The sequence below is a fragment of the Mixophyes fleayi genome, chromosome 4, assembly GCF_038048845.1.
Source record: "Mixophyes fleayi isolate aMixFle1 chromosome 4, aMixFle1.hap1, whole genome shotgun sequence".
Classification (NCBI taxonomy): domain Eukaryota; kingdom Metazoa; phylum Chordata; class Amphibia; order Anura; family Limnodynastidae; genus Mixophyes; species Mixophyes fleayi.
In genome coordinates, this window is record NC_134405.1 from 122706968 (window position 1) to 122730539 (window position 23572).

At 42.4% G+C, this 23572-nt stretch overlaps 1 protein-coding gene across 1 annotated transcript in view; it reads left to right on the forward strand.

Annotated features, from left to right (window-relative positions):
- Nucleotides 1-20553, forward strand: part of LOC142150736 (proprotein convertase subtilisin/kexin type 5-like) — a 110691-nt gene extending 90138 nt beyond the window's left edge. Inside the window, exons 15-16 of the mRNA XM_075205931.1 lie at nt 2514-2685; nt 18112-20553. Coding sequence (XP_075062032.1) covers nt 2514-2685; nt 18112-18527 — 588 coding nt within the window. The 3' untranslated portion in view covers nt 18528-20553. The remainder of the gene's footprint in view (nt 1-2513; nt 2686-18111) is intronic.
- The last annotated feature ends 3019 nt before the right edge of the window (nt 20554-23572 follow it).

Below are 23572 nucleotides of genomic sequence, written 5' to 3' on the forward strand. Positions count from 1 at the left end.
CCTTAAAAGATAGCCCAGGCAGGAAATGCAAGGGAATTTTGAAATCCATATTTATTGCAGCATATACATTGCCCAGACCAATTCTTGTAGTTGCTTGGGTAATCAGTGGTAGAGAGGTGGGCTGAGCAGGTCAGTGAGGAATTACAATCCATGATGCCCAGATATTAGCTGCTGCCCTTAGCAGTATATATAAAGGATACAATCCATTTCTCTGAATCCAGGAATGTGGGGGATTCTGTGGTCTCACCCCCTATCTTTTTCACTCTTTTTCCAATTGACTGTTGTTCTTGTTGTATCATGAGTGCAGTGGGCTTTTTTTAGTTAAAAACTGATTAATTCCAGTGGAGGGGTATAGAGTGGGGAAGCCGTATATTCTAGTGTAGATTAGAGCCTTACTCCTAGCACAATGCCCTCTATACCACATTGTGAAGCAGTGACCCCCAAATGGATTCAAATAAATGGATTTTATGGTAAGTATAAAAATCCTCTTGTTGTTGTCTGTTGCAGTATGAGATTTCACTTTTGGATTAGTTATAATATTTGAAATATGCTTGAACAACTGTATGGCAGTCCATAGGATGGTCTCTGTATTTTATATCGGAGACTAGGATGCTCTCAAGATGCTCTCTGCATTGCATGTCACTAGGATGCTTTTTGTATTGTATATCTATCATTTATACTAGGCAAATTGCTATGCAAACAGTACAATACCTGCTTTATCATAATTACAATACATTTTGCATGGTGCAATTATGGGAGTAATTTTATTTAATTTGACAAAAAAGACAAACTTTTTTTTTATAGACTTTATTAAGTTTCGTCACATAAAAATACAAACAACTGACATGGTCAAAAGGTAGCAGAAACAAATGATACCTTACAGTATAGGCAAGAATAAAAGACCAAACTCGATTAGGATATTTGCATAATATAAGCATATATACTGGGTATAGTAGCACAGAATTGGAAAAAGGCCGTGGAGAAGAGTATAGAAGTGTGACGATGTATAAGGTGGGTAGGGAAGAGATAGGAAGGAGAAAGGGGGGGAGTAGGTGGGTAAAGGGGGGGGATTGAGACCGAAACCAGGGCCGATTGACAGTATGCAGACAAACATTTTTGAGGCCTAGATACAGCAACTTCTTGGGCCTCCCTCCTTAGATGCTTAGAACATAGTTTTGGTGCGGGCGTTCCACTGGAGGGTTTCTGGTCACTTTGTGTTTGGATGCATGGCCATGGCACATTGGAGTGTGGCTGCGCCTCTTTGGGGGTGAGCCTAGTGCTAGGCCTCCACCCTACACTGCTACAAATAAAACTATGTTAGTTACACAGAACATGCCTTGTGTGAGAGAGCACAATGACGTTTTGGTGTGTGTCATAGTAGGCACGCTGGGCAGGGGCACATGTCACAGCACCTTGATTACAACACTGCAATTTGGCCACAACCTTTGTTTTATTTGCAGCACAAATATAATTAGGGGCATAGTACTTTGATACCAAAGCTAAAGATTATATTAGCCCCCAAGTCTCTGCTCTTGTCACAGTTTGGTTACATTAGACAGCTAGTCACATGTGTTACCCGCAGCCAAAGCATTTTAAATCTGCTTGTAAAATGCAGATGTCTTACCAATCATTGATTCCAATGATGACACATTTACCTATTCATAACTTAGTATGTGTTACAGTTTGTTGCACTGGAAGCATTGAATTAATTTAGATGTGATGGACTTTAATAGGTGCTAAGCTGTGAGCGAGCAAGTTTGTTATCATAGAGTTTTATAATCACCAGCAATTTGTCATCCGGTACATATTCTGCTCAGAGGAGAGAGTGCTGCAGTCGGATTAGCCATATGCGTGCAAAAGCACATGAAGCTAATCTGGAGTGAACCTGGGGGACGCAAAGGGACAAAGGGATAGATTAATCAAACCTTCTAAAAGGGAAATGTGGAGATGCTGGACAGTCCCCCAAATTCAGAACAGTTTGCAGAATATGCTCTTCTCCTATCTGCTCTTGCAGCCTTGATCACCTGTTGCATCTGGTGATTTAAGCTCCATTGCTGCTTTTCTGGATCCTGGAATGTTGTGGCCATGTTTGTCAAAGAGAAAAAAATAATAAACACCTTCTGAAAAGACAAAGAATGAGTGAACATTCTAGCCACCCTCCCCCAACCAGCCCCAACAGTAAATTAATAGCATTTGCATTTAATAAATTTGGCTCCTCCCTCGTACTCAGCTGATCATTAAATAAATAGACCCTACAGCCCCCAACTCAGCCCCACATTCCATTAATACCCCCCAAACCATCCCAGCATTGAATTTCATTGAGTCCCACCTCCCCACCTTAAATTGATAGCAAGAGTCTGAATACAGACAATAACACCAGATTCTCCCATTGTCTTTATACCTGCTTCCTCTAGGCACCCTTGCTTTTAATTGAGCTAAAATATGCATATTTAGTTTTATAATTCTTAGAAACAATGTTGTCTGATTTGCTCATCTGTATTTTTTTGCTGCAGAATGTGTGCCAGCTTTGTGATTCCTCGTGCAGGCACTGCTCTGGTCCTGGAGCCAACCATTGCATATCATGCAAAATCAATACCGCCTGGTCTCCTGAGGAAATGAGGTGCTTTAACTGTTGTGATTCACAGACTGATCAGAATGACTGCTGCTTTTGCGATGTGAATTCTGGTATGTACTAATAATATGCAATAATCTCAATCTACTCTTAATAGACTATTTTGCTGATATTTGCAATAGTAAAAATCATTGGTGGGAAAACGGCGGCCCAAGGGCTCCAACAGACCAGCAAGCCTTCTTCACCTGTGGTACCGAGCCAGCTGCTGCTGATCTGACTTATTCTCTGCTTGGTTACAAGACAGAGAATAAGACTAAACAGGAGCAGCCAACTTTGGCTTCACGTGACCTTCATTGCACAACACAGGGAGGGTCACACAGCATACCAGAGGAGGAGGGACTGCAATGTGCTCTGCACCACATGCTTTCCCTCCCTCTTCTGCAGACTCCAGCTGGTATAGTAAGTAAAAGTGGGGCAGAAGCACATTGAGGAAGTGTGAGAGGCATGTGGAGAGATCGGATAGGCATATAAGGTTGATTTGAATATCGTGTGGGGAGTTCTGATTGTCATGTAGGGAAGTCTGATGAGCATGTGGGGAAGGTCAGAGGGGCATGTGGGAGAGGCTTGTGGGCATGTAAAGTGCATGGGAGGGAGGTCTGATGGGCGTCTTTCCCCATACCAAGGGGTCTGTAAAGTCTGCATCCAAGAACTGGCACTGTTATTCAAATAAGCCATTTCATGGGGCCAACACATTTATGTTGAATGTAGGAACCAGATATAAACTTTTGTGAGTCAGTGAATTAGCGTCTAAAACACAAAAGATGCACATTAGGAAGAAATGACAGACAGGGAGATCTGAACCAATGTTCCTCCAAAATAAGAGGCACAAGAGGGAACAGTTATTTTGTTATAATTTGCTGCTGACAAAATTATAGATGTTTTGGAACATATAGCTTTGCACATTTCTGAAAATGACTGGTAATTTCTAATTATTGTAAATTACACACAAACTTTTATTGGACGATTCACTTTGGCTACACACTTATATTTAAAGAAATACCCTCCTAAAAAAACGTCCTTTGTATTAAGTCAGTTAAACTGAATCATATGTAAAAACATTAAGGGTTACTTACAAACTGCAGAAAAACAAAATCTGCAGTGTAAATGGGTTTGTATAGTGGCATGTGTTTAATTTTGCATAATTGGACTGTTTCATGGGAAGTGCATGGATTTGAGGGTCCCCGTGGAGTCGTCCACAGGGATGCAAAAACTTTGCGCTGCCTGAATCGAGAAATTGGGCTGATTACATGGCTATCCCATTGCAGCTTCCAAGGTGCTCTCAGATAGGGTTGCCACTTCCTGCTACACATTGAATAGGTACACAAGGGTACCTACTTTTTGCTCTGAAATAACTTCAATGTTCCTGCACATCTGAGGAGCTAGACATCAAGCCTCATCCGGATACTTATAATTGGATGCCTCTTGCACTTTTTTGGTTATACTTCTAGGCCAGTGTTTGCTAACCTGTGACACTCCAAGTGTTGTGAAACTAGAAGTCCCAGCATACCCTTCCAGCAATAAGCTGCTATATATTGGCAAAGCATGCTGGGACTTGTAGTTTCACAACACTTGGAGTGTCACAGGTTAGCCAGCACTGTTCTAGGCACATTTCTAGGCACACTACCTTCAATATAATAGAAAGCTCCTAACACACAAACATGACACATGCAATAAATATAGTCCTGATGTCCCTTCACTTCCATAATAAATTTGAGACATAAATGAGGATAAACTCAACATTCAAGGAGAAAAATAAAAAACAAATAAGCACCCTTGAACGCTTTAAGAGGCATTGCGGGTGCACATTTTTTGCAATTTGTAAATTGACAAAACTAAGACTAACAACAAGGTTGTTGGCCCTCAGGACTAGCTCATGCACTTGAGCACTAGGTATACATATAGGAGACAAAAACCTAATCATTAGAAACATTTAAAGCTGCATTACTACATGCAATTAATTAACTACTCTACCTGTGTGGCAGGGTGAGAAACTGCTACATCTGAAAAAAGGGTTAACCTCCTGGGATTTAGGAGAAATTCCCACCCATTCCTCATAGGGGAGGTGTTTTGGCATATTTAAGGGCTCAAATTCAGTTTAATCTTGGCTAGTGTTTGGGGAGGGTGGAAATCTCACACCTCTCCACTGGAGGAACCTATATCGTCTGAACTTTCTGCTTTGGTTTGCTGTTCACATGTATTGCTGTGTAATGCTGTGGACCCTCACAATAAAGCTTCTGTTTGACCCTGACTCAAGACTTTGGCTGCTGACTTGTTGTTAACCCGCCTCCATCTTATTGCCAAGCTGAAAACCTGGTGTGTGTGAGTGGACATTGAGGCTTCTCATTGGTTTTCCAAATTTCCCATCCATTTTACAAATTGAATTTGCTGGGTAATAGTCAGATAAAATGATTATTATAGACTAAAGTTCACTATACTTTGGTTATAACACAGACAAACTCTTCTAAAATCAGCTCTGATAACACTAAAGTAATAAACCAAAGTAAATAAATTCCAAGGGGTCATATTATTATTAATATTATTATTATTATTATTATTATTATTATTATATAATAATAATATTCTATTTATTTATTTATTTATAAGGCACCACAAGGTATCCGCAGCGCCGCACATATTACAAACAATAGACCTTACAGGGTAAAGAGCATAGCACAATAAACAAGTAGTACTTGGATTTCAAAGGCTCCAAGCAAGACCAGAATCCTTGTAGCTGGAGCAGAAGTAGAGACAGGAGGGAAGAGAACCCTGCTCACGAGAACTTACATACTAAAGGGAGGGCAAACAGACAGCAGGCACACAAGGGAATCAGTGAAGGGGCTGAAGTGCAAGAGAAGCACGTACAGGGATAGGGGAGAAGGGAGGTGAGAAGAACAAGCATTGAGAAGGTTAGGAAGATGGCTGGTAGGCTATGAAGAACAGATGAGTTTTAAGAGCCTTTTTGAAGGTGCACAGGTTAGGGAACAATCGGATAGAGCGAGGGAGGTTTTTCCAGTGGAGGGGGACAGCCCGGAAGAAATTTAGAATTCTGGCGTTGGATGAGGTGATCAGAGTGGAGGAGAGGTGACGATCATTGGCCGATCGCAGGGAATGGGCGGGAGTGTAAATGGAGAGGAGATTGGAGCTATAGGGGGCAGTGGAGAGGCAGAGGGCCTTGTAGGTGAGGGTGAAGACAGAGAGGGGAAGTAGAGGAAGAGTGTCGCGAAAGGAAGATAAGTCTTGCAGCCGCGTTGAGTATAGAATGAAGGGGGGCAAGTTGAGAGCGGTTGAGGCCGATGAGGAGAAGGTTACAAAAATCTAGATGGGATTAGTGCATGGATGATGGATTTGGGGCAATCCTAAGAAAAGAAGGCCCGGGTGCAGACGATGTTACGTAGTTGGAAGCGACAGTATTGGCCAAGAAATTGAATGTGGGGGGCAAAAGAGACGGAGAAGTTGAGGGTGACACCCAGGCAGTGGAGTTGGGGAACAAAGAGATGGTGATGTTGTTAACAGTGATAGAGAGATTACGTTGGGATTAATTTTGGCAATGTTGATTTTAAGAATACGTGAGGACATCCAAGAGGAGATGGCGTAAAGGCAGTCAGATACACAAAAGAGGAGGGAGGGGAAGTTTAGAAGATACTGGAGGCCGCATGAAGAGATGAGATCACCCTTGTGATGTATTGTACAGTGAAAAGAGTAGAGGGCCAAGAACAGAGCCCTGGGAGACTCCTACAGGGAGGGCAGAGACAGGTGAGGATGAGTCAGGAGTGGAAACAGAGAAGTAGCAGTGGACGAGGTATGAGGTGAACCAATCAAGGAAGGAGTAAGAGAGGCCAAGAGAAAGAAGAGTCTGCAGCAGGAGGGGTTGGTCCACGGTGTCAAAAGCCATAAAGAGGTTGAGGAGGGAGAAGTTGCCCTTTGATTTAGCAGAGAGGAGGTCAATAGTAACTTTGGCCAGGACAGTTTCAGCAGAGTGGAAGGGCGGAATCCAGATTGGAGAGGGTTAAGGAGGGAGTTGTCCAAGAGATGCGAGGTGAGGCGGTTGCAGATAACCTGCTCGAGTAGTTTAGAGGCATAGGGAAGAAGTGAAATGGGATGGTAGTTAGTGAGTGAGGTGAGGTCAAGATTGGGTTTCTTAAGAATGGGATAGATAAAGGCATGTTTAAAGAAGGAGGGGACAATGCCAGTGGACAGTGACATATTGAAGAGGTGTGCAAGGTGAGAGCAGGCAGTAGGGAAGAGGGAGCAAAGGAGATGAGAAGGCATGGGATTCAGGTGGCAAGTAGCGGGGGTGTCACTCACCGGACTGTGAGTGCTACTTCTCGTGTGTTTAGGAACCGTGGCCGTCCACCATCCTGAGGGTCTGCGCATGTGCAGCCCTTTCAAACCTTCAGTACATGTTCCTTTTAGTTAATTGGCTGATCAGGCAACACTCCCTATTTAAAGCACCTGTGGTCAATACCTCGTTGCCTGATCTTGGAGTCTCATTCCCCATGAGCCTCTGAAGGTGTTCCTGTGTTTCCTCGTGTATTCAGCTCCTGCTGATTCCTGTTGTTTGTTTGTGGTTTCCAAACCACTTCAACTCTACTGTGTTTCATCGTGACTGCACCAGCTGATTTCTATCCGCTGCCTCCGTGCTTCTACAGTTTCCAAACCACTTCAACTCTCCTGTGTTTCATCATGACTGCACCAGCTGATTCCTATCTGCTGCCTCCGTGCTTCTACAGTCTCCAAACCACTTCAACTCTCCTGTGTTTCATCGTGACTGCACCAGCTGATTCCTATCCGCTGCCTCCGTGCTTCTACAGTCTCCAAACCACTTCAACTCTCCTGTGTTTCATCGTGACTGCACCAGCTGATTCCTATCCGCTGACTCCGTGCTTCTACAGTTTCCAAACCACTTCAACTCTCCCGTGTTTCATCGTGACTGCACCAGCTGATTCCTATCCGCTGCCTCCGTGCTTCTACAGTATCCTGCTCACCTCAACTCTCCCCTGTTTCATCGTGACTGCACCAGCTGATTCCTATCCGCTGCCTCCGTGTATCTGCAGTGTCCTGCTCATCGCAACCCTCCAGTACTCATCGTGTCTGCAGCCAGCAGATCTGCAGTCTCGGTGCTTCTACAGCATTCCTGCTTGTGTCAACTCGCCTGTCTGCATCGGATCAACGCTCCGCTGCTTTCATCTCAGTTAGACCGCTTCAACTCTCCCGTGTTCTCCAGGTGTCCAGTTCTATATACTACTGCTTCCTGAGTATGCATACTTCTCATTGACTGTGCTGGTGTATTGCATATCTAGCTGGACTGAGTTGTTCTCCTCCGGAGTTTCCTATCCACTGGGACTATTGCTATCATTTGACTGTGTTACCTTTTAGCCTGGATAGTTCTAGTGACTTTGTATATTTGTGCAGTGCTGCTCAGTTATTATTTTTGTGTGCATATCATCGTGGGATCAAGTTCAGTGTGCCCGTGTATACTCTGCATTGCATTTATCTCCCCGTGCTCCTCCTCACTTATATATTTCAGTGGTACAACTTTCTAGAGGCAGACCACTGTTCCCTGTTTTCTGAATCACCAGTTTCCAGTATCCTTTCACATAGCAGTGGTCCAACTTGCTAACGCAGACCACTGACTCCCCGGATACCTTCACCTGGATTCCATTCCTTCACCCAGACAGCGGTACAACTTGCTATACGCAGACCGCTGACTGTCATCACCCCCTCGTTACTCCTGGATATTCCTCCTCACTATAGCAGTGGTACAACTTGCTATACACAGACCACTGACTACCCTCACGTTTCTTTGTCCATCCAGTTCCTCGTGTACAGTTATCTACCTATTACCAGTGCTGCTAGTCATAGACTTTCCTCGAGCATTCTCTTATCACCTGCTGTCTCCTGTTCCGTGATCACCCTGCTACCAGAGTACCATATTACCAACTATACTGCTCTGGTAAGTCTATCATCTGGTGATACCTGGGTAAAGACTCCTAGTGCCCGTGACAGTAAGATCAGGCCATGACAGACCCAGGATCGGAACCAACAGCTATAGAGATGCTGCGGTATCTGGTTACTCGTATGGAACAACAAGATGTTCGTCAACAACAGTTGCTGCAATGTTATCAGACTTTAGTCGCCCAAGTAACTTCTGTGCAAAATGTAGCAGCCACTGTTGATCCTCCCGTGTCGTCATCTTCTTCTCCTGTGTCATCTCAGGTGTCTACTGCTTCCGTGCTACACCTGCCTACTCCGTCAAAATATGATGGAGACCCCAAAACCTGTAGGGGCTTTCTTACTCAATGCTCAGTTCATTTTGAGCTCCAACCTCAAAATTTCTCTACTCATCGTTCCAGAGTGGCCTATCTCATTTCCTTGTTTTCCGGACAAGCTCTCGCATGGGCATCCCCTCTGTGGGAAAGAAATGACCCATTATTACAGGATAGTGCCAAATTTATTTCCAAGTTCCGAAGTGTATTCGATGAACCAGGTCGTGTTATTTCCGCTGCATCCAGCATTCTCCGTCTTCGCCAAGGATCTCGCACTGTAGCTCAGTACGTCATTCAATTTCGGATACTAGCCTCTGAACTTCAGTGGAACGCTGAGGCACTGATCGCCGCCTTCTGGCAGGGGCTTTCCGATAAAATTAAAAACGCACTGACCTCACAAGAAGTACCCTCCTCTTTGGATGATTTGATTTCCCTTTGCCTTCGTGTAGACATGAGGTTTCGTGAGAATGATTCCGAAAAAGTAACTTCCTTCAAAGCGCCTCTTCGCTCGGTACCTCAATTTCGCCCAGCTTCATCTCCGGTGATACCCATAGAGATAGGTCGCTCCAAATTAACTTCAGAGGAGAGGGACCGAAGAGTAAAAAATAGACTTTGTATCTATTGTGCTGATTCCACGCATATGCTCAATTCTTGTCCCAGGAAATGCCGGGCTCTAACCAATACTGGGGAGATAAGGTTAGGGTTCCTGGAGTCCTCTCCTTGTTCTACGAAATTAAAAGTCTGTGCTTTTGATGTTTCAATTTCCTTCGCTACCAAATCCTTTGAGTCCCAAGCACTTATTGATTCTGGAGCTGCGGGAAATTTTATTTTTAAATCCCTCGTGAATCAATGGTCCCTACCAGTGATTACCCTGAAGACACCTATTACTGTGACTGCTATTGATGGATCACGTCTTATCAATGGTCTCATCACCCAGAGTACGTCTCCAGTAACTCTTCAGATTGGTGTGCTACACCAAGAAGAAATTTCGTTTTTAATTCTTCCTGTTACTACAAGTCCGATTGTTTTAGGCCTTCCATGGCTTCAATGTCACTCTCCCCAGAATGACTGGCGCACTCCTCAAGTTACGTCTTGGGGAGCTGAATGTCATCATCGTTGTCTCTCTCAAGTTGTTCCATTCAAAATACAGCAGTCGTCTATTTCACCGGGTCCACCAGGTCTCCCTCCACAGGATCCTTCATCTACGGATCTATGCGATAAGGTTCTGTCTGAACGCCTTCCTCCTCATCGGGCGTTCGTGACGTCCTCGGACGTTGAAGATGGACCTCAGGAGTCATCTTCAAAAAGTCAAGTGCTTGTGGTTTACGGTCACTATCCGTCTTTTCCGGAATTTCCTGCCCTCCCTCCCACCCAAGTTCCTGCTGTAGAGACTGTTTGTCAAACTTTCAAAAATATTTGGTCTCAGGTCAAAACCTGTTTAAAGAAGACATCTGCCAGATATAAGTCTTTTGCAGATAAAAAGAGACGGGCTATTCCACCACTGAAAATTGGAGATCGTGTCTGGTTATCTACCAAAAATATTCGTTTGAAGGTCCCATCTATGAAATTCGCTCCTCGTTTTATTGGTCCATATAGGATCATTCAAGTGATAAATCCAGTTTGTTTCAAACTTCTACTTCCTAAGAATCTTCGTATTTCCAACGCCTTCCATGTGTCCTTACTCAAGCCTCTCATCATCAACCGTTTCTCGGCCCCTCCTTCAGCACCTCGGCCAGTTCAAATTCATCAAGAGGAAGACTTTGAGATTACTCATATATTGGATGCAAAAATTTCGCGAGGAGTTCTCCGTTTCCTCGTTCATTGGAAGGGCTTTGATCCTGAGGAGCGTTCATGGATCAAGGCTGAAGATCTCAACGCTCCAACTCTTCTTAAGAAGTTTTATTCCAAGTTTCCGGACAAACCCGGTTCCAGGTGTTCTGTGCCCACCTTTAAAAGGGGGGGTACTGTCACTCACCGGACTGTAAGTGCTACTTCTCGTGTGTTTAGGAACCGTGGCCGTCCACCATCCTGAGGGTCTGCGCATGTGCAGCCCTTTCAAACCTTCAGTACATGTTCCTTTTAGTTAATTGGCTGATCAGGCAACACTCCCTATTTAAAGCACCTGTGGTCAATACCTCGTTGCCTGATCTTGGAGTCTCATTCCCCATGAGCCTCTGAAGGTGTTTCTGTGTTTCCTCGTGTATTCAGCTCCTGCTGATTCCTGTTGTTCGTTTGTGGTTTCCAAACCACTTCAACTCTACTGTGTTTCATCGTGACTGCACCAGCTGATTCCTATCCGCTGCCTCCGTGCTTCTACAGTTTCCAAACCACTTCAACTCTCCCGTGTTTTATCGTGACTGCACCAGCTGATTCCTATCCGCTGCCTCCGTGTATCTGCAGTGTCCTGCTCATCGCAACCCTCTAGTACTCATCGTGTCTGCAGCCAGCCGATCCGCTGTCTCCGTGCTTCTACAGCGTTCCTGCTTGTGTCAACTCACCTGTCTGCACCGGATGAACGCTCCGCTGCTTTCATCTCAGCTAGACCGCTTCAACTCTCCCGTGTTCTCCAGGTGTCCAGTTCTATATACTACTGCTTCCTGAGTATTGTTTACATCCTTGCTGGTCTACCTACCGTGCGCTGCACCTACTTGGTTACCGCTTCCACCCTCCTGGGACTTCGCATCCTGCCGGCCTCCAGCCGTTCAGGTATCCCTGCACCTCTCTCTGACAGCCTGAACCACGGTATGCATACTTCTCATTGACTGTGCTGGTGTATTGCATATCTAGCTGGACTGAGTTGTTCTCCTCCGGAGTTTCCTATCCACTGGGACTATTGCTATCATTTGACTGTGTTACCTTTTAGCCTGGATAGTTCTAGTGACTTTGTATATTTGTGCAGTGCTGCTCAGTTATTATTTTTGTGTGCATATCATCGTGGGATCAAGTTCAGTGTGCCCGTGTATACTCTGCATTGCATTTATCTCCCCGTGCTCCTCCTCACTTATATATTTCAGTGGTACAACTTGCTAGAGGCAGACCACTGTTCCCTGTTTTCTGAATCACCAGTTTCCAGTATCCTTTCACATAGCAGTGGTCCAACTTGCTAACGCAGACCACTGACTCCCCGGATACCTTCACCTGGATTCCATTCCTTCACCCAGACAGCGGTACAACTTGCTATACGCAGACCGCTGACTGTCATCACCTCCTCGTTACTCCTGGACATTCCTCCTCACTATAGCAGTGGTACAACTTGCTATACACAGACCACTGACTACCCTCACATTTCCTTGTCCATCCAGTTCCTCGTGTACAGTTATCTACCTATTACCAGTGCTGCTAGTCATAGACTTTCCTTGAGCATTCTCTTATCACCTGCTGTCTCCTGTTCCGTGATCACCCCGCTACCAGAGTATCATATTACCACCTATACTGCTCTTGTAAGTCTATCATCTGTTGATCTTTGGGTAAAGACTCCTAGTGTCCGTGACAGGGGGCAGTGGAAAGGATGAGGGAATGGACTTCTTCACACGAGGTAGGGTGGAAGGAGCACCAGAGTTGTTTGTTGGAGGAAAGAGGATCTGTGACGGTGGCAGGAGGGTAAGTCGAGGAGGAGATATCGAGTCTGATGGCCTCAATTTTGGAGGAGAAAAAGGAGGCAAAGTTGGAGGCAGATAGGAAGAACGGGATACCAGGTGGCAATATCAATTTGGTGCAATAAGTGGAGCTTGTGGATTAAAATGTAGCATACCTTTTAGCGTCCAAATTACCCCTTATTGTGCCCCATGTACCCATTATTTAAACTGCCTAGTATCAAGACTTTGCTTAAAATTTGGACGCAAAAATAAAAGTTGTCTTTTCTGCAGCTTTGCTCTTCCAGCTATTGTGGAACTACATGTTCCAGCATGGACTGACAACCATTTAGTGGAAGGTTATGCTGGTGCTTATTGAACCACAAGTACCAGCCTGTCAATGGCTGCCAGTGTATGCTGGAATATGTAGCTTCACAGTAGTTGTATTTCCAGTATAATAAACAGGATTTCCAATACCTCTACCATTATACAAAACAGGATAAATAGACAAACACATACACGTTTTAAAATAAACTTTAATTTAATAAAATACTCACCTATTTTTCGCTACTTTTATATAAAATTAAATCCGCTCAACCATTCATCCGTTTTCCCATGATGGCTCTGATATGATTGGTTGACATGTGGGGAAATGCTTCTGATTTAGCTGGACAGCTAATGACACTGGTCAGGACACATTCATTTAGTTATGGGTTTGTTTTTTCCCCCCATTGGGTTATAAATAAAGAATATTTTTTATGATAAGTTAAATATTTTTTTGTATTTTTCAATATATAAAGTGGACAGTGAGGGGTTTGTGTGAGTTTTTATTTTATTAAAAATGTATTCTTTTTTTTAAATGTACTTACTTATACGATATTGGGCAGGGATCTTGTTGGACCCTTTATAATTATACTGGAACCGTTGGATTGGCAAAGCTGTTACTCCAAGGGTCCAAATATTTTTCATTCCCTGTACCTCCACAAGCAGGAATTGAAAAAAGTGAAGGTAAAAGTGTATAAACCTATAAAAGTCTAATAACTGGGAATGAGAAAAAAAATATGACAGTATCACCTACTAACTGTTTTATATGCGACTTCCTTGAGCACCTTTTATTTTGTATTCTCCAATTTCCCAAGCAATATTGTGAGGGAAATTCCAAAAACCTTTAATAGCCTTCCACCTTTATTGGGACATTTATGATAAGCTGAAATAAAGAGATTGTTTTATAGCCTTTTATGCAAGGCATTACATTATAAATGAACAGGAAGACGTTCAATAATAAAGTCACATTCATATATTAAACAATTAAAGGGTTGAAAGTGAAAACAATGTTATTATTCCTGCCCAGTGGCTCTCAGACCCAGGTTCGTACCTGGATGACACAGAATGTATTACTTCTCTGATTACACTGAGTGCCCTGTAGTGAACAAATTTGGTTACTATTAACTTGTTTTGTATCTTACAATCTATCGAATCCTTCAGTTTGAGGGGATTTATAAGCATTGGGAAACACGGCTTGTGACACACAGTGCATAAAAGTGCTTTCTCCTTGCTAAACAGCTTGGTATACTTCTGTACCTTGGGTTCAGGGAGCAGAAACAGCAAACGAGATAGTGCATAATAATGATATATTACTATATACTAGATATGGTAGAAGAAAAATTATACTTTAACCCCTTCAAGACCTGAGGTGATTAACACCTCTACAACCAGGTCCATTTTCTTGATTTTGCGTTGCGTCTACTTTGCTAGGAATTAATTTTAAATTTTTTTTCTTTCTACCCAAACAAATTTTATATATTTCTTCAAGACATATAGGGGTATATTTTGGTACTATAATGCAGTAGAAATATATAGATAAATATGTCCATTAGCTAGAGAAAAGTAGATAAAAATCACAAAATATATTTTCCATAATTTTTCCCAGGATTACTTTCTTAAATTCAGAGCAAACCCAGAAAATCACTCTAAAATACATGTTTCTACTTATCATTAGTATATGGATGCCAAACAGATATATTTAATCTTATTTATTAATTTATTTTAACTAGGAGAGACCTTTAGGAGTCATCAGAGAATCCAAAAGGTCTCCTCATATTTATTACTAATAGGTCCTATGCCAAATGGATCTTTAAGTAACTACAATGGCAGTTAGTATTCGATCCATGTTGGCATTTATCTAATAGTAATGCCTTGCATGGGACAGCTTTTTCAGTAATCCTAATCAAGGGCCCAGACCTTCTGACCTGGAGGAAATCCCTAGTGATGGTACATGCTGATTTCCTAAGACATTGAAATAGCACTCCAGTGCTATCACATTGTACAACTAGTGTTTTTTATGCTGCTTATAAAGGTCATTTGGCCAAGAACCAAAGAAACAGGTCCTTGCCCTATCGCACCACCTGTAACTGACATCCACAATTGTGAGATAGATTGTGGTGTTAATCAGCACCAGCAGATGTGAAGTTTGTAAATATAATTTTGCATTAAGGGGTTCATACCCTCATGGAGTTACTATACATTTTCACCACAATGTTAAAAGTAACACTTTTATTTTAAGAAATTATAATTTTAGTGGTGCACTTAGTAAATAACCACCAAACACCTTGATTTTGCACTTAATTGTCTACCTAGTACACGTAAAAGTACACGCCTCCTCACAGTCATAACTAGATGTTTTAGTGCCCTGGATGAGAGTGAATACTTGTTCCCCTTCTACTCTTTGTGGGAGTCATACTATGGGGGCATGCCTAGCCCCTTACAAGAGCTAGACCTCTCTCCAGCTACCTCCCTCCCTGGATGCTGTCCATGCTGAATGTTGTGTCTTCTTATCAATCTTTGTTATATCATGAATGGGCGTGGAGATCTCTGTGCTAGACCGAACCCTATCCCCTTCCCTTCTCCATCAAACACCATGGAAATACAGCTAGATCTACTGTTAGGTGCAAACAGCAAGCCACTTATTGAGCAGAGCAGTGTAAACTAGGACAGTCAGGACAAAGTCCTGACTGTGCAGGACATTCTAGCAAAATCGGGACTTTCCCACCTGAATCGCAACAGTTGGCAAAAGTAGCTCTCTCTTACCTGTTCTTGCAGCTTTGACTACCTGCTGCTGCTAAAGCCATTCTCACTCACATCTGAGCTGGTAGCCTCTCAGACTTGCCAGCTGCACCTCCTCTCTGCACTGGGATCAGCTTCCTCAAACTAAAAGTGCGCCTCAATGTGCAGTGAGGCAGAAAAACATTTAAGAGATGCACTGCAGAAGTATATAAATGTCAACTCAGCCTTCTAACCCCTTTTGTACCTACTCTTTCAACTGAATAAAGTTTTCAGTTTTTCTCCTAAAATACTATTCGGTTTAGCCTTAATTATGGCTTAAAAAGAAATCATGAGTACGGGATATGAGGAGAGTTATTATTACATATGTCACTGTTGTGTGTGGGAAGATTTTATTACAGTGCTCAAAGTCTGCTTACAATTTGAATGAGATTCGTTCAGGGAAGAAGCGTATTTACAGGTGCACAACTCACCTGTAATAGAACATGATGTATTGTGATCTGTTTAAAATGAAAAAATATAATAAAATAAAATAATGGAAAAAAAATGGCAGCAAACTGTCACTCCCCCAAATCCAAAACCAAACCCAGAGCTAGATAATATGGGTTGGTTTACATCTTTAAAAAAGGACAGGGTTGAACTGTCTGCACTGACGTTGTATTGGAATGTGTAAGATGTACTGCCTTTAGAGGGGGGGGGGTGGAGCACAAAGGGAAATCGGGTACCCTTAATGGAAGTTTTATACAGTAAGAAATGTAATCCGCCCAGGTGACACAATATGTGGTCGTGAGAAAATCTTGAAGTAAATTACATGGAAAAATAATTGCCACATTAGACCAAGTAGAAAAGTGAAAGGTGAAATTTCATACCCCAACTGACACTATCAGCCTTCGAGGGCCCCCACTTCAAACTTACCCGCTACCTATAAAAATGCCCATGTACCGCTGAGTACAAGGAATTTGTGCTCTCACTGAATTCCTACACTTCAGCTTAATTCTCTCCTCTTACACTTCTGCCCCATCACTCTCTAAACACTCCTACTTTAGGGCTCTCGTTTCCTCCCAGTCCTCCAATCCCCTGTCCCCCTCCACACTCTCTGCTCTTGACTTTGCCATGCATTTCACCTCCAAAATCTAGTCCGTACATCACAACATCTCTTCCTTGAGGCCTTCCTCACTCAAATATTTCCCTCCAGTCTTCCAACCTTGTCCCCATTTCCTCTACCTAGCAAAGTCTGCACTCTTCTCTTCCCACTTGCATCCACCCCCTTTACTCTTACAACTTTATCCCCCTTCCCTGAGTCTCTGCGGACAAAGGCCTTGCCCTTCTCTCCTTGCACACCTAGGCTTGTTTCCCCAGGTCTGTTTCTCGAGCCTGTGTTCCTGGACACAAGCCTACATCACGTGAGTATTACCTATCACTTATGCTCATAATCTAAATAGTAGATTAATCTGCAATACTAGGGAATATATTAATTAATTAATACTCTGTTAATTTGTAGCTGTCTGTTCACTGTATAATAATGTATTTTGTAATTATGTATTATTCACAGCTGATTGTGTAATATTGTAATTGTGTACTCTGTTCACCCCTTTGTACAGCGCCGAAAAATATTTGTGGTGCCTTATAAATAAAAGATAATAACAATGGTCATTTTAACACTATATAACAATATAAACACATACACAGATACTTATGTAATGAAATACAGTGCACTATATAGAATATAGAAAAATATGTAACTGCATATAACATACACACTGAAGTGTAGAGTAACCTGGGCAAAGTGCTTATTGCACTAAAATAGTAGTGTAGTTCACAACACCCAGCATAGCTCCCTAGATTAAATACATGGAAGAGCAGAGTACTGAACAAGCCAGTGGCGGATCCAGGGGTGGCGATTGGGGCGATCGCCCCCCCTAGCAGGGGCTTGCTGCCGGCGGCTGCACATTATGTGCAGGTCCATTCAGCAGTGACAGGCAGGGCCAGCGTGCTGCCCGGACGCTCTGACTATGTTTTAAACACAATCAGAGCATCCGGGCAGCACACTGTCCCTGCCTGTCACTGCTGAACGGACCTGCACATAGTATGCAGCCGCCGGCAGCCTCAGATGTCAAAAAGGGGGCGGGGCCTAAATCACCCCCCCCCCTACATCGCCCCAGGTAGCAGTATTCTCTAGATCCGCCCCTGGAACAAGCATACACTTAAATCGCACTGTATCTGTTCCCATGTGAGTGATTCAAAGTGGAGGGAGCAGAGACACAGAGCAGAGAACTTTCTGACTAATGTTTTTGGCACATCACAGAGCACAGTGAAAGTATTCAGATCTTAGATTAGACAGTCTCACTTTCCACTGAAATTGAGCTTGATTTTCTAAATCCGATGTCTGGTGCACACATGTTGTATCTGCCAGCCTTCCAATGTCTTCTAAGCATGCCCTATCCTAGTGTGTCTGGGGCATATGTACTTTGACCACTATCTATAACTATGTTACTGTGACAAGTATGCACGCATGGGTTAGTAAAGAAAGGGTCATACAAGAAAACACTGTTCATCACTAATTCTACCCATTGTCTTGTAGTGCTGTGCATAAAGCACCTACAGCTTGAAGCCGAGCAAGTTGCTCTGAAGAACTTGAAGTTTGAAACCAACTTCCCTCCAATAGTCTCTCATTATTCTACTGTGGCTCCTGTTTTGGCTTTGCTGCTGTTGATCGTGGCAGTTGCAATATTTAGCATTTGGAAGGTGAAATCCAAGAAGATGTTGTGCTGGAAACAGAGCTATGAAAGGCTAAGAGGCAGTTCCCAGGATATGTCATACTATCACAAGGACAGCATTGTTCACAAGAAGGGATCTGACACTGAAGAAGACAGTTTGGATGAATGTGACATAGTATATAGCACTAGAGATGGGACTGTGTACAAAAAGCTTAGCTTCAAGCTAAGCCCAGCTGACAGAGGAATGCTGCATGATCTGGATTGTATAAACAAAGTATAACACCACAAAGCTGCTTCTGCTATTTACTAATAAGTATGTGATTGCCAGACAACATTCAACAGGCTAGTCTCTGGTGTCTTAGTATACAGGTGTAGGTTTAAAGCAAGATCAAAGAGATGTACTGATAAGAGACAGTCATTTATTTTCAAAATGATGGCACAAGCAGGGACAGTGCCACCACTAGGTGAAACTAGGCGGTTGTTTATGGCACCAGTGTGTAGGGGGCACTTAAAACACTGAATGGTTGACATAATTTTACTTATTTCGGGGCTGATGCAAAGTTGGACGCATAAAGGGAGTAAATTACTCTTTAAAAAAGGGCATGGAAAACAAGCGTATTTCCGCACATATGCAGAGTCAAATGCATCTTGTGATGCGTCTGCCTTTGAATCAACAGCATATGTGCCTGGTTTATGACAAATCATCATCAGTAGCACGATTTTGCAGCTGCACTATAGCAGATGCAAAACTGGCACCTCATAAGAGTTGTATGTGCTTGTTTTGCAGGTCTGCATGAGCTGCATTTGCATAAACATGCCTTCACTGTACTCTGTCCATGTTAGAATGCCCCTTCCCTCCCCCATCCTACCTCTCAGGGGGCAGTGCCAGATATGCGCAAATCTTTACATGCATATTTGCCACCGCCCACTTTATGGGCATGAGCAGAATGATTTCTTGCTAAGAAAACCGGTGAAGGTCCTACTATGCATCAGCCCCTCTGTGTCTTGCTTGTCAGCTTGGCTCCCCCACTCTGAGTGCTGGCCGCTGACATGGAGCGGCAGCAGCAAACGGCTTCTTACTTGTGAATCTGCTGGCTGCTGCTCCACCTTTGTGTTTGTAATTTTTTAAGATGTGTAGTGAGGCGATGACATCACAGCCAAGCAGCACACTCTGAAGAATAGAAGATGCAATTCCCAGGCAGCTATTCCCAATCTGACTTATTTGCTGCATTGTTACGATGTGATGGGCATGTAAGGGGCATGAGAGTCGGTCTGATGGGTATGAAAAGGAAATGTGGGAAGATCAGATGGGCATGTGTAGAGGTCCGAGGTTCATGATATTTTGCAGTTTCTATATTCTGTTATTGTTTGACTCTTAATCTCTGACCGGTTGGCCACCCCTGGTTTACACCAACTGGTGGTAGTCATTATTTCGACTACAATAATGCTGACAAAACTTACACCAATGTAAAAATTCCGATCAGTATAAAAGTGACAAGGAGAAAATAGAGACTTACCATATAACAGACATACAACATTCCCCAGACGCTTCATTTCCACAACATGTAAGTTGCGACTCTATAAGATGTCTCCAGTCCAAATGACGTTACTTACAATGGCCAGAGTGAGATTGACGGTTTTAAGGCAGCAATGGGTGGACCCGCCGTCTGGACTACATTATACAGTATTTACTCCTTGTCACCCTTATATTAATCTGAATTTTTACGTCAGTGTCAATTTTGTGGCATTACTCTACCCGGAAAAACGTACCCCACCCACACCAACACATGTAGATTTGTGTGACAAAGTGTCATCTTTTCCTGGGATTTTTTTTTTATTATTTTTTTTTGCTATAGTTACAAGTTTTACCATACTTTAGCTGGATTAAGCATCTACTGTAATTAAGCAATTAAGTAATTGACCAATTAGAGGAGAAGATATTTGAAAACATTCCTGATTTTGCATGCTTGTACAGAACTCGTTAGTTATGAAAAAGGGTCAGATTTTAACAACATCTAGGGCTAAATGTATCAAGCCGAGAGTTTTCAGATGGGTTTGAAAAGTGGAGATGTTGCCTATAGCAACCAATCAGATTCTAGCTATCATTTTGTAGAATGTACTAAATAAATGATAGCTAGAATCTGATTGGTTTTTCAAACCCGCCGGAAAACTCTCAGCTTGATACATTTACCCCCTAGTGTTATTGACTATTATTTGCTCTGTTTAGGCACATGACATAAATCATGCACAGACTGATGTTTTCATTAACCAATGTAAATAAGTTTTAAAATGTATGATTCTTGAAATAAAGACTTTCCTGCTGTTCCCTTCTTTTTCTGAATTATATAATATATAATCGTGGATCATTGCTTTGACAATAAATGTAAAGTTTATTGAAATTATTGAGAGGAGTTAGCAAAATGTGTATTTAAGTTACAGTAAAATATTTGCAATGATCGTTCAATTCACCTATAATTATAATGGTCACTATAATGATGAAGTAGGGAAAAATATCCAGTAGTGAAATAATTAATAACTAGAGAAAGCTTCAAACATCGCGTGGAGGAAATTTTCACTTACAGAATTTATTTCTTACTATTTTATAAACATTTCAGTTACAAAATATATTCTGCAAGATAATTAAAAATAACTACCATTTAGAAAATTCATATCTGAGAGCTTAGTGCAGAGTTTTCTCTTTTCACCAGCAAACACCTCTGTTATCGCATGTTGTGCACCGCATTTCATACTATGTCAGTGAGATACAGTAACTCAACTTAACTTGTCATTAGCAACTACTATACAATAATCCATGTATATAATGCAGATTTAATTAAAGTTGACAATTATGTTTTTCCAATGTGTAGAAATCATACACCTGGCTTCAGTGGGAATATTAGGCTACTCTCCAGCAAGTTCTATCAGAAGTATTTCGGAGCGGTCAAGGATTAAAGTGCCTGTCCACTTTCAGACATTCCATCTTTAAAATAACACATTCTACTCTACTTATCTAACGTCATCTCAATCTTGTATACTTTATTATTGACATGGAGTACTATATTACTCATTAAGGAAGCAACATTTTATTATTAACCTGGAATAATAAACCTTTAATGTCACTGATATTGGTGTTCATGTCAGACCATCTTATCGCTTGCAGTAACATTGCAGACAATTTGGGATTGCTTATTGTGTCTTTAGGTCATTCGTGTTTTCTTTCAACTATCTACCTATCTACAGGAGATACAATATCTAGAAGAGTGTACTGACGTAGCTCTTTTTAAAAAAAGGGAATCTTGGATATTTGATGAAGAATATACTTTCCAACTGTCCCGGAATATGACTGGGAGACCCGAATTCCGGAAAGGTCTCCAAGGAGAGTATAGCAGTCTGCCGCATCCGTGGGCAGAATTAGAGCCAGAATGATGCGATTCTCAGGGAAATCGTACCACTTGAGCCCCTCCCCCTGCTACAAGTTTGTATCATTACATCAAGGGGGGGGGGGTTAATATGCCACAGTTTTAATTTGAAAGATAAAAGACCCTATGGTGTGTTGCTTTTCAATATGAAAATACGAAATATTTGTTAAACTGACTGGCACTTGCTATATTATCATCTCTTCTCAGATCTACTGCTTTCATGAAAGTAATACCCACCTGACAAGCATTGCATCTATGGAAGTGGAGTTTAGTGCTTATACAGATGATGTTCACTTGTGATTTGTACTGCTTGTACAGATGGGCCAAGTTTAGTTGAGAATCAGCTTGTGTTGGTATGTTCATTTAGTCGCTATCAATAAATATATAAATAAATGGTGATGATGATGATGAATATTGTCCGCTGCTTCCAACGCACAAAAGAGATTTAATAGCAAGATGTAACAAATAACAATTAAATAAAATAAAGTACAACTGATACATATGCAATGCACTCAGGGTCAGACTAGCCTTCCGGGTAGCCCGGGCTATCCCTGGTAGGCCCCGACCCCTGTAAACTCTGCCCCCTTTGTTGGTGGGGGAGCAGGTTCTTTTTAAACTTATTTTATATATATATATATATATTGTGGCAAGAGCCCGCTACTGCAGAAGCACACGCGAACAACAACTTCCTTTTTATGGTGCTTTATTGTCAGGATGGTAAATGTTTGACACCGTATACTTGTACAGCAATCATGGAGACCCTAAACACTAGCTATACATAGTCCATCTCTCTATCAGGACCAGCCAGCTCACCCAGCATTGGTCTCTCTGAACAAATGAAACAAACAAGCTTTTATACATGATGCTCCTCCCCCAGCCTTAGCTTGATGGACAGGTGACACACCCACCTTCTCTTTAAAAGAAAACACCCATCACTGCCTCTGTTTGCACAACCAGACACGCCCTGTCTGTTTGTTGAGAGGAAGGATTTCAGATCATGTAAGTTTAACCAAATTTAAACTATTGCTTTTCATACATAAGTCTTCACTCTAGGTGCATTACTGCACAAATGTTTTACTCTACTTCCCTGCTTTCTCTGTATATTGCCAGCTAAATGCCTCCTTTTGTTACAATATATATATATATATATATATATATATATATATATATATACACACATATATATGTACATACATATATATATATATATATATGTACATACATATATATGTATACATACATATATATATAAACATACATACTTACCATGTCACAACGCCGGCACCCCTCCTCCCTCCTCTCTGCTCCATTCGCATTGAATGTCGGGTGTAACATCATCAAGTTACGCCTGGCATTGAGGAATGGCGCAGAGAAGACCCAGCACGAAAGAAAGAAGACAGAAGACAAGAAGAGAAGAAAAGAGATGAAAGAAGCCAATAGGAAGGTAAGTAAAAGAATGGAGACAAGGGGAAGGAAACAGAAAGGGACAGAGTGATGAAGAAGAGGGGGGCACAGGGTGATGAAGAAGAGGGGGGCACATAGTGATGAAGAAGAGGGGGGACACAGAGTGATGAAGAAGAGAGGGGGAGGCACACAGTGGTGAAGAAGAGGGGGGAGGCACAGAGTGATGAAGAAGAGGGGGGTGGGAGGCACAGAGTGATGAGGAAGAGGGGGGGCACAGAGTGATGAACAAGCAGGGCCGCAGAGAGGGGGAGGAGCGGGTACTAATTACCCAAGCCCAGGCATGACAGGGGGCCTGGCACGGGCCCTTGCGCCGAGGTTTTTTTTTTTTTAAACTACATTTTTTCTTTTCTTTTTTTTTCCTGCGTCGGGGGGGCGGAGGTCACGTTGGTGGGGGGAGCAGGGTAGTTAAAAAACAACGAAAAACCCATACTCACCTGATCGC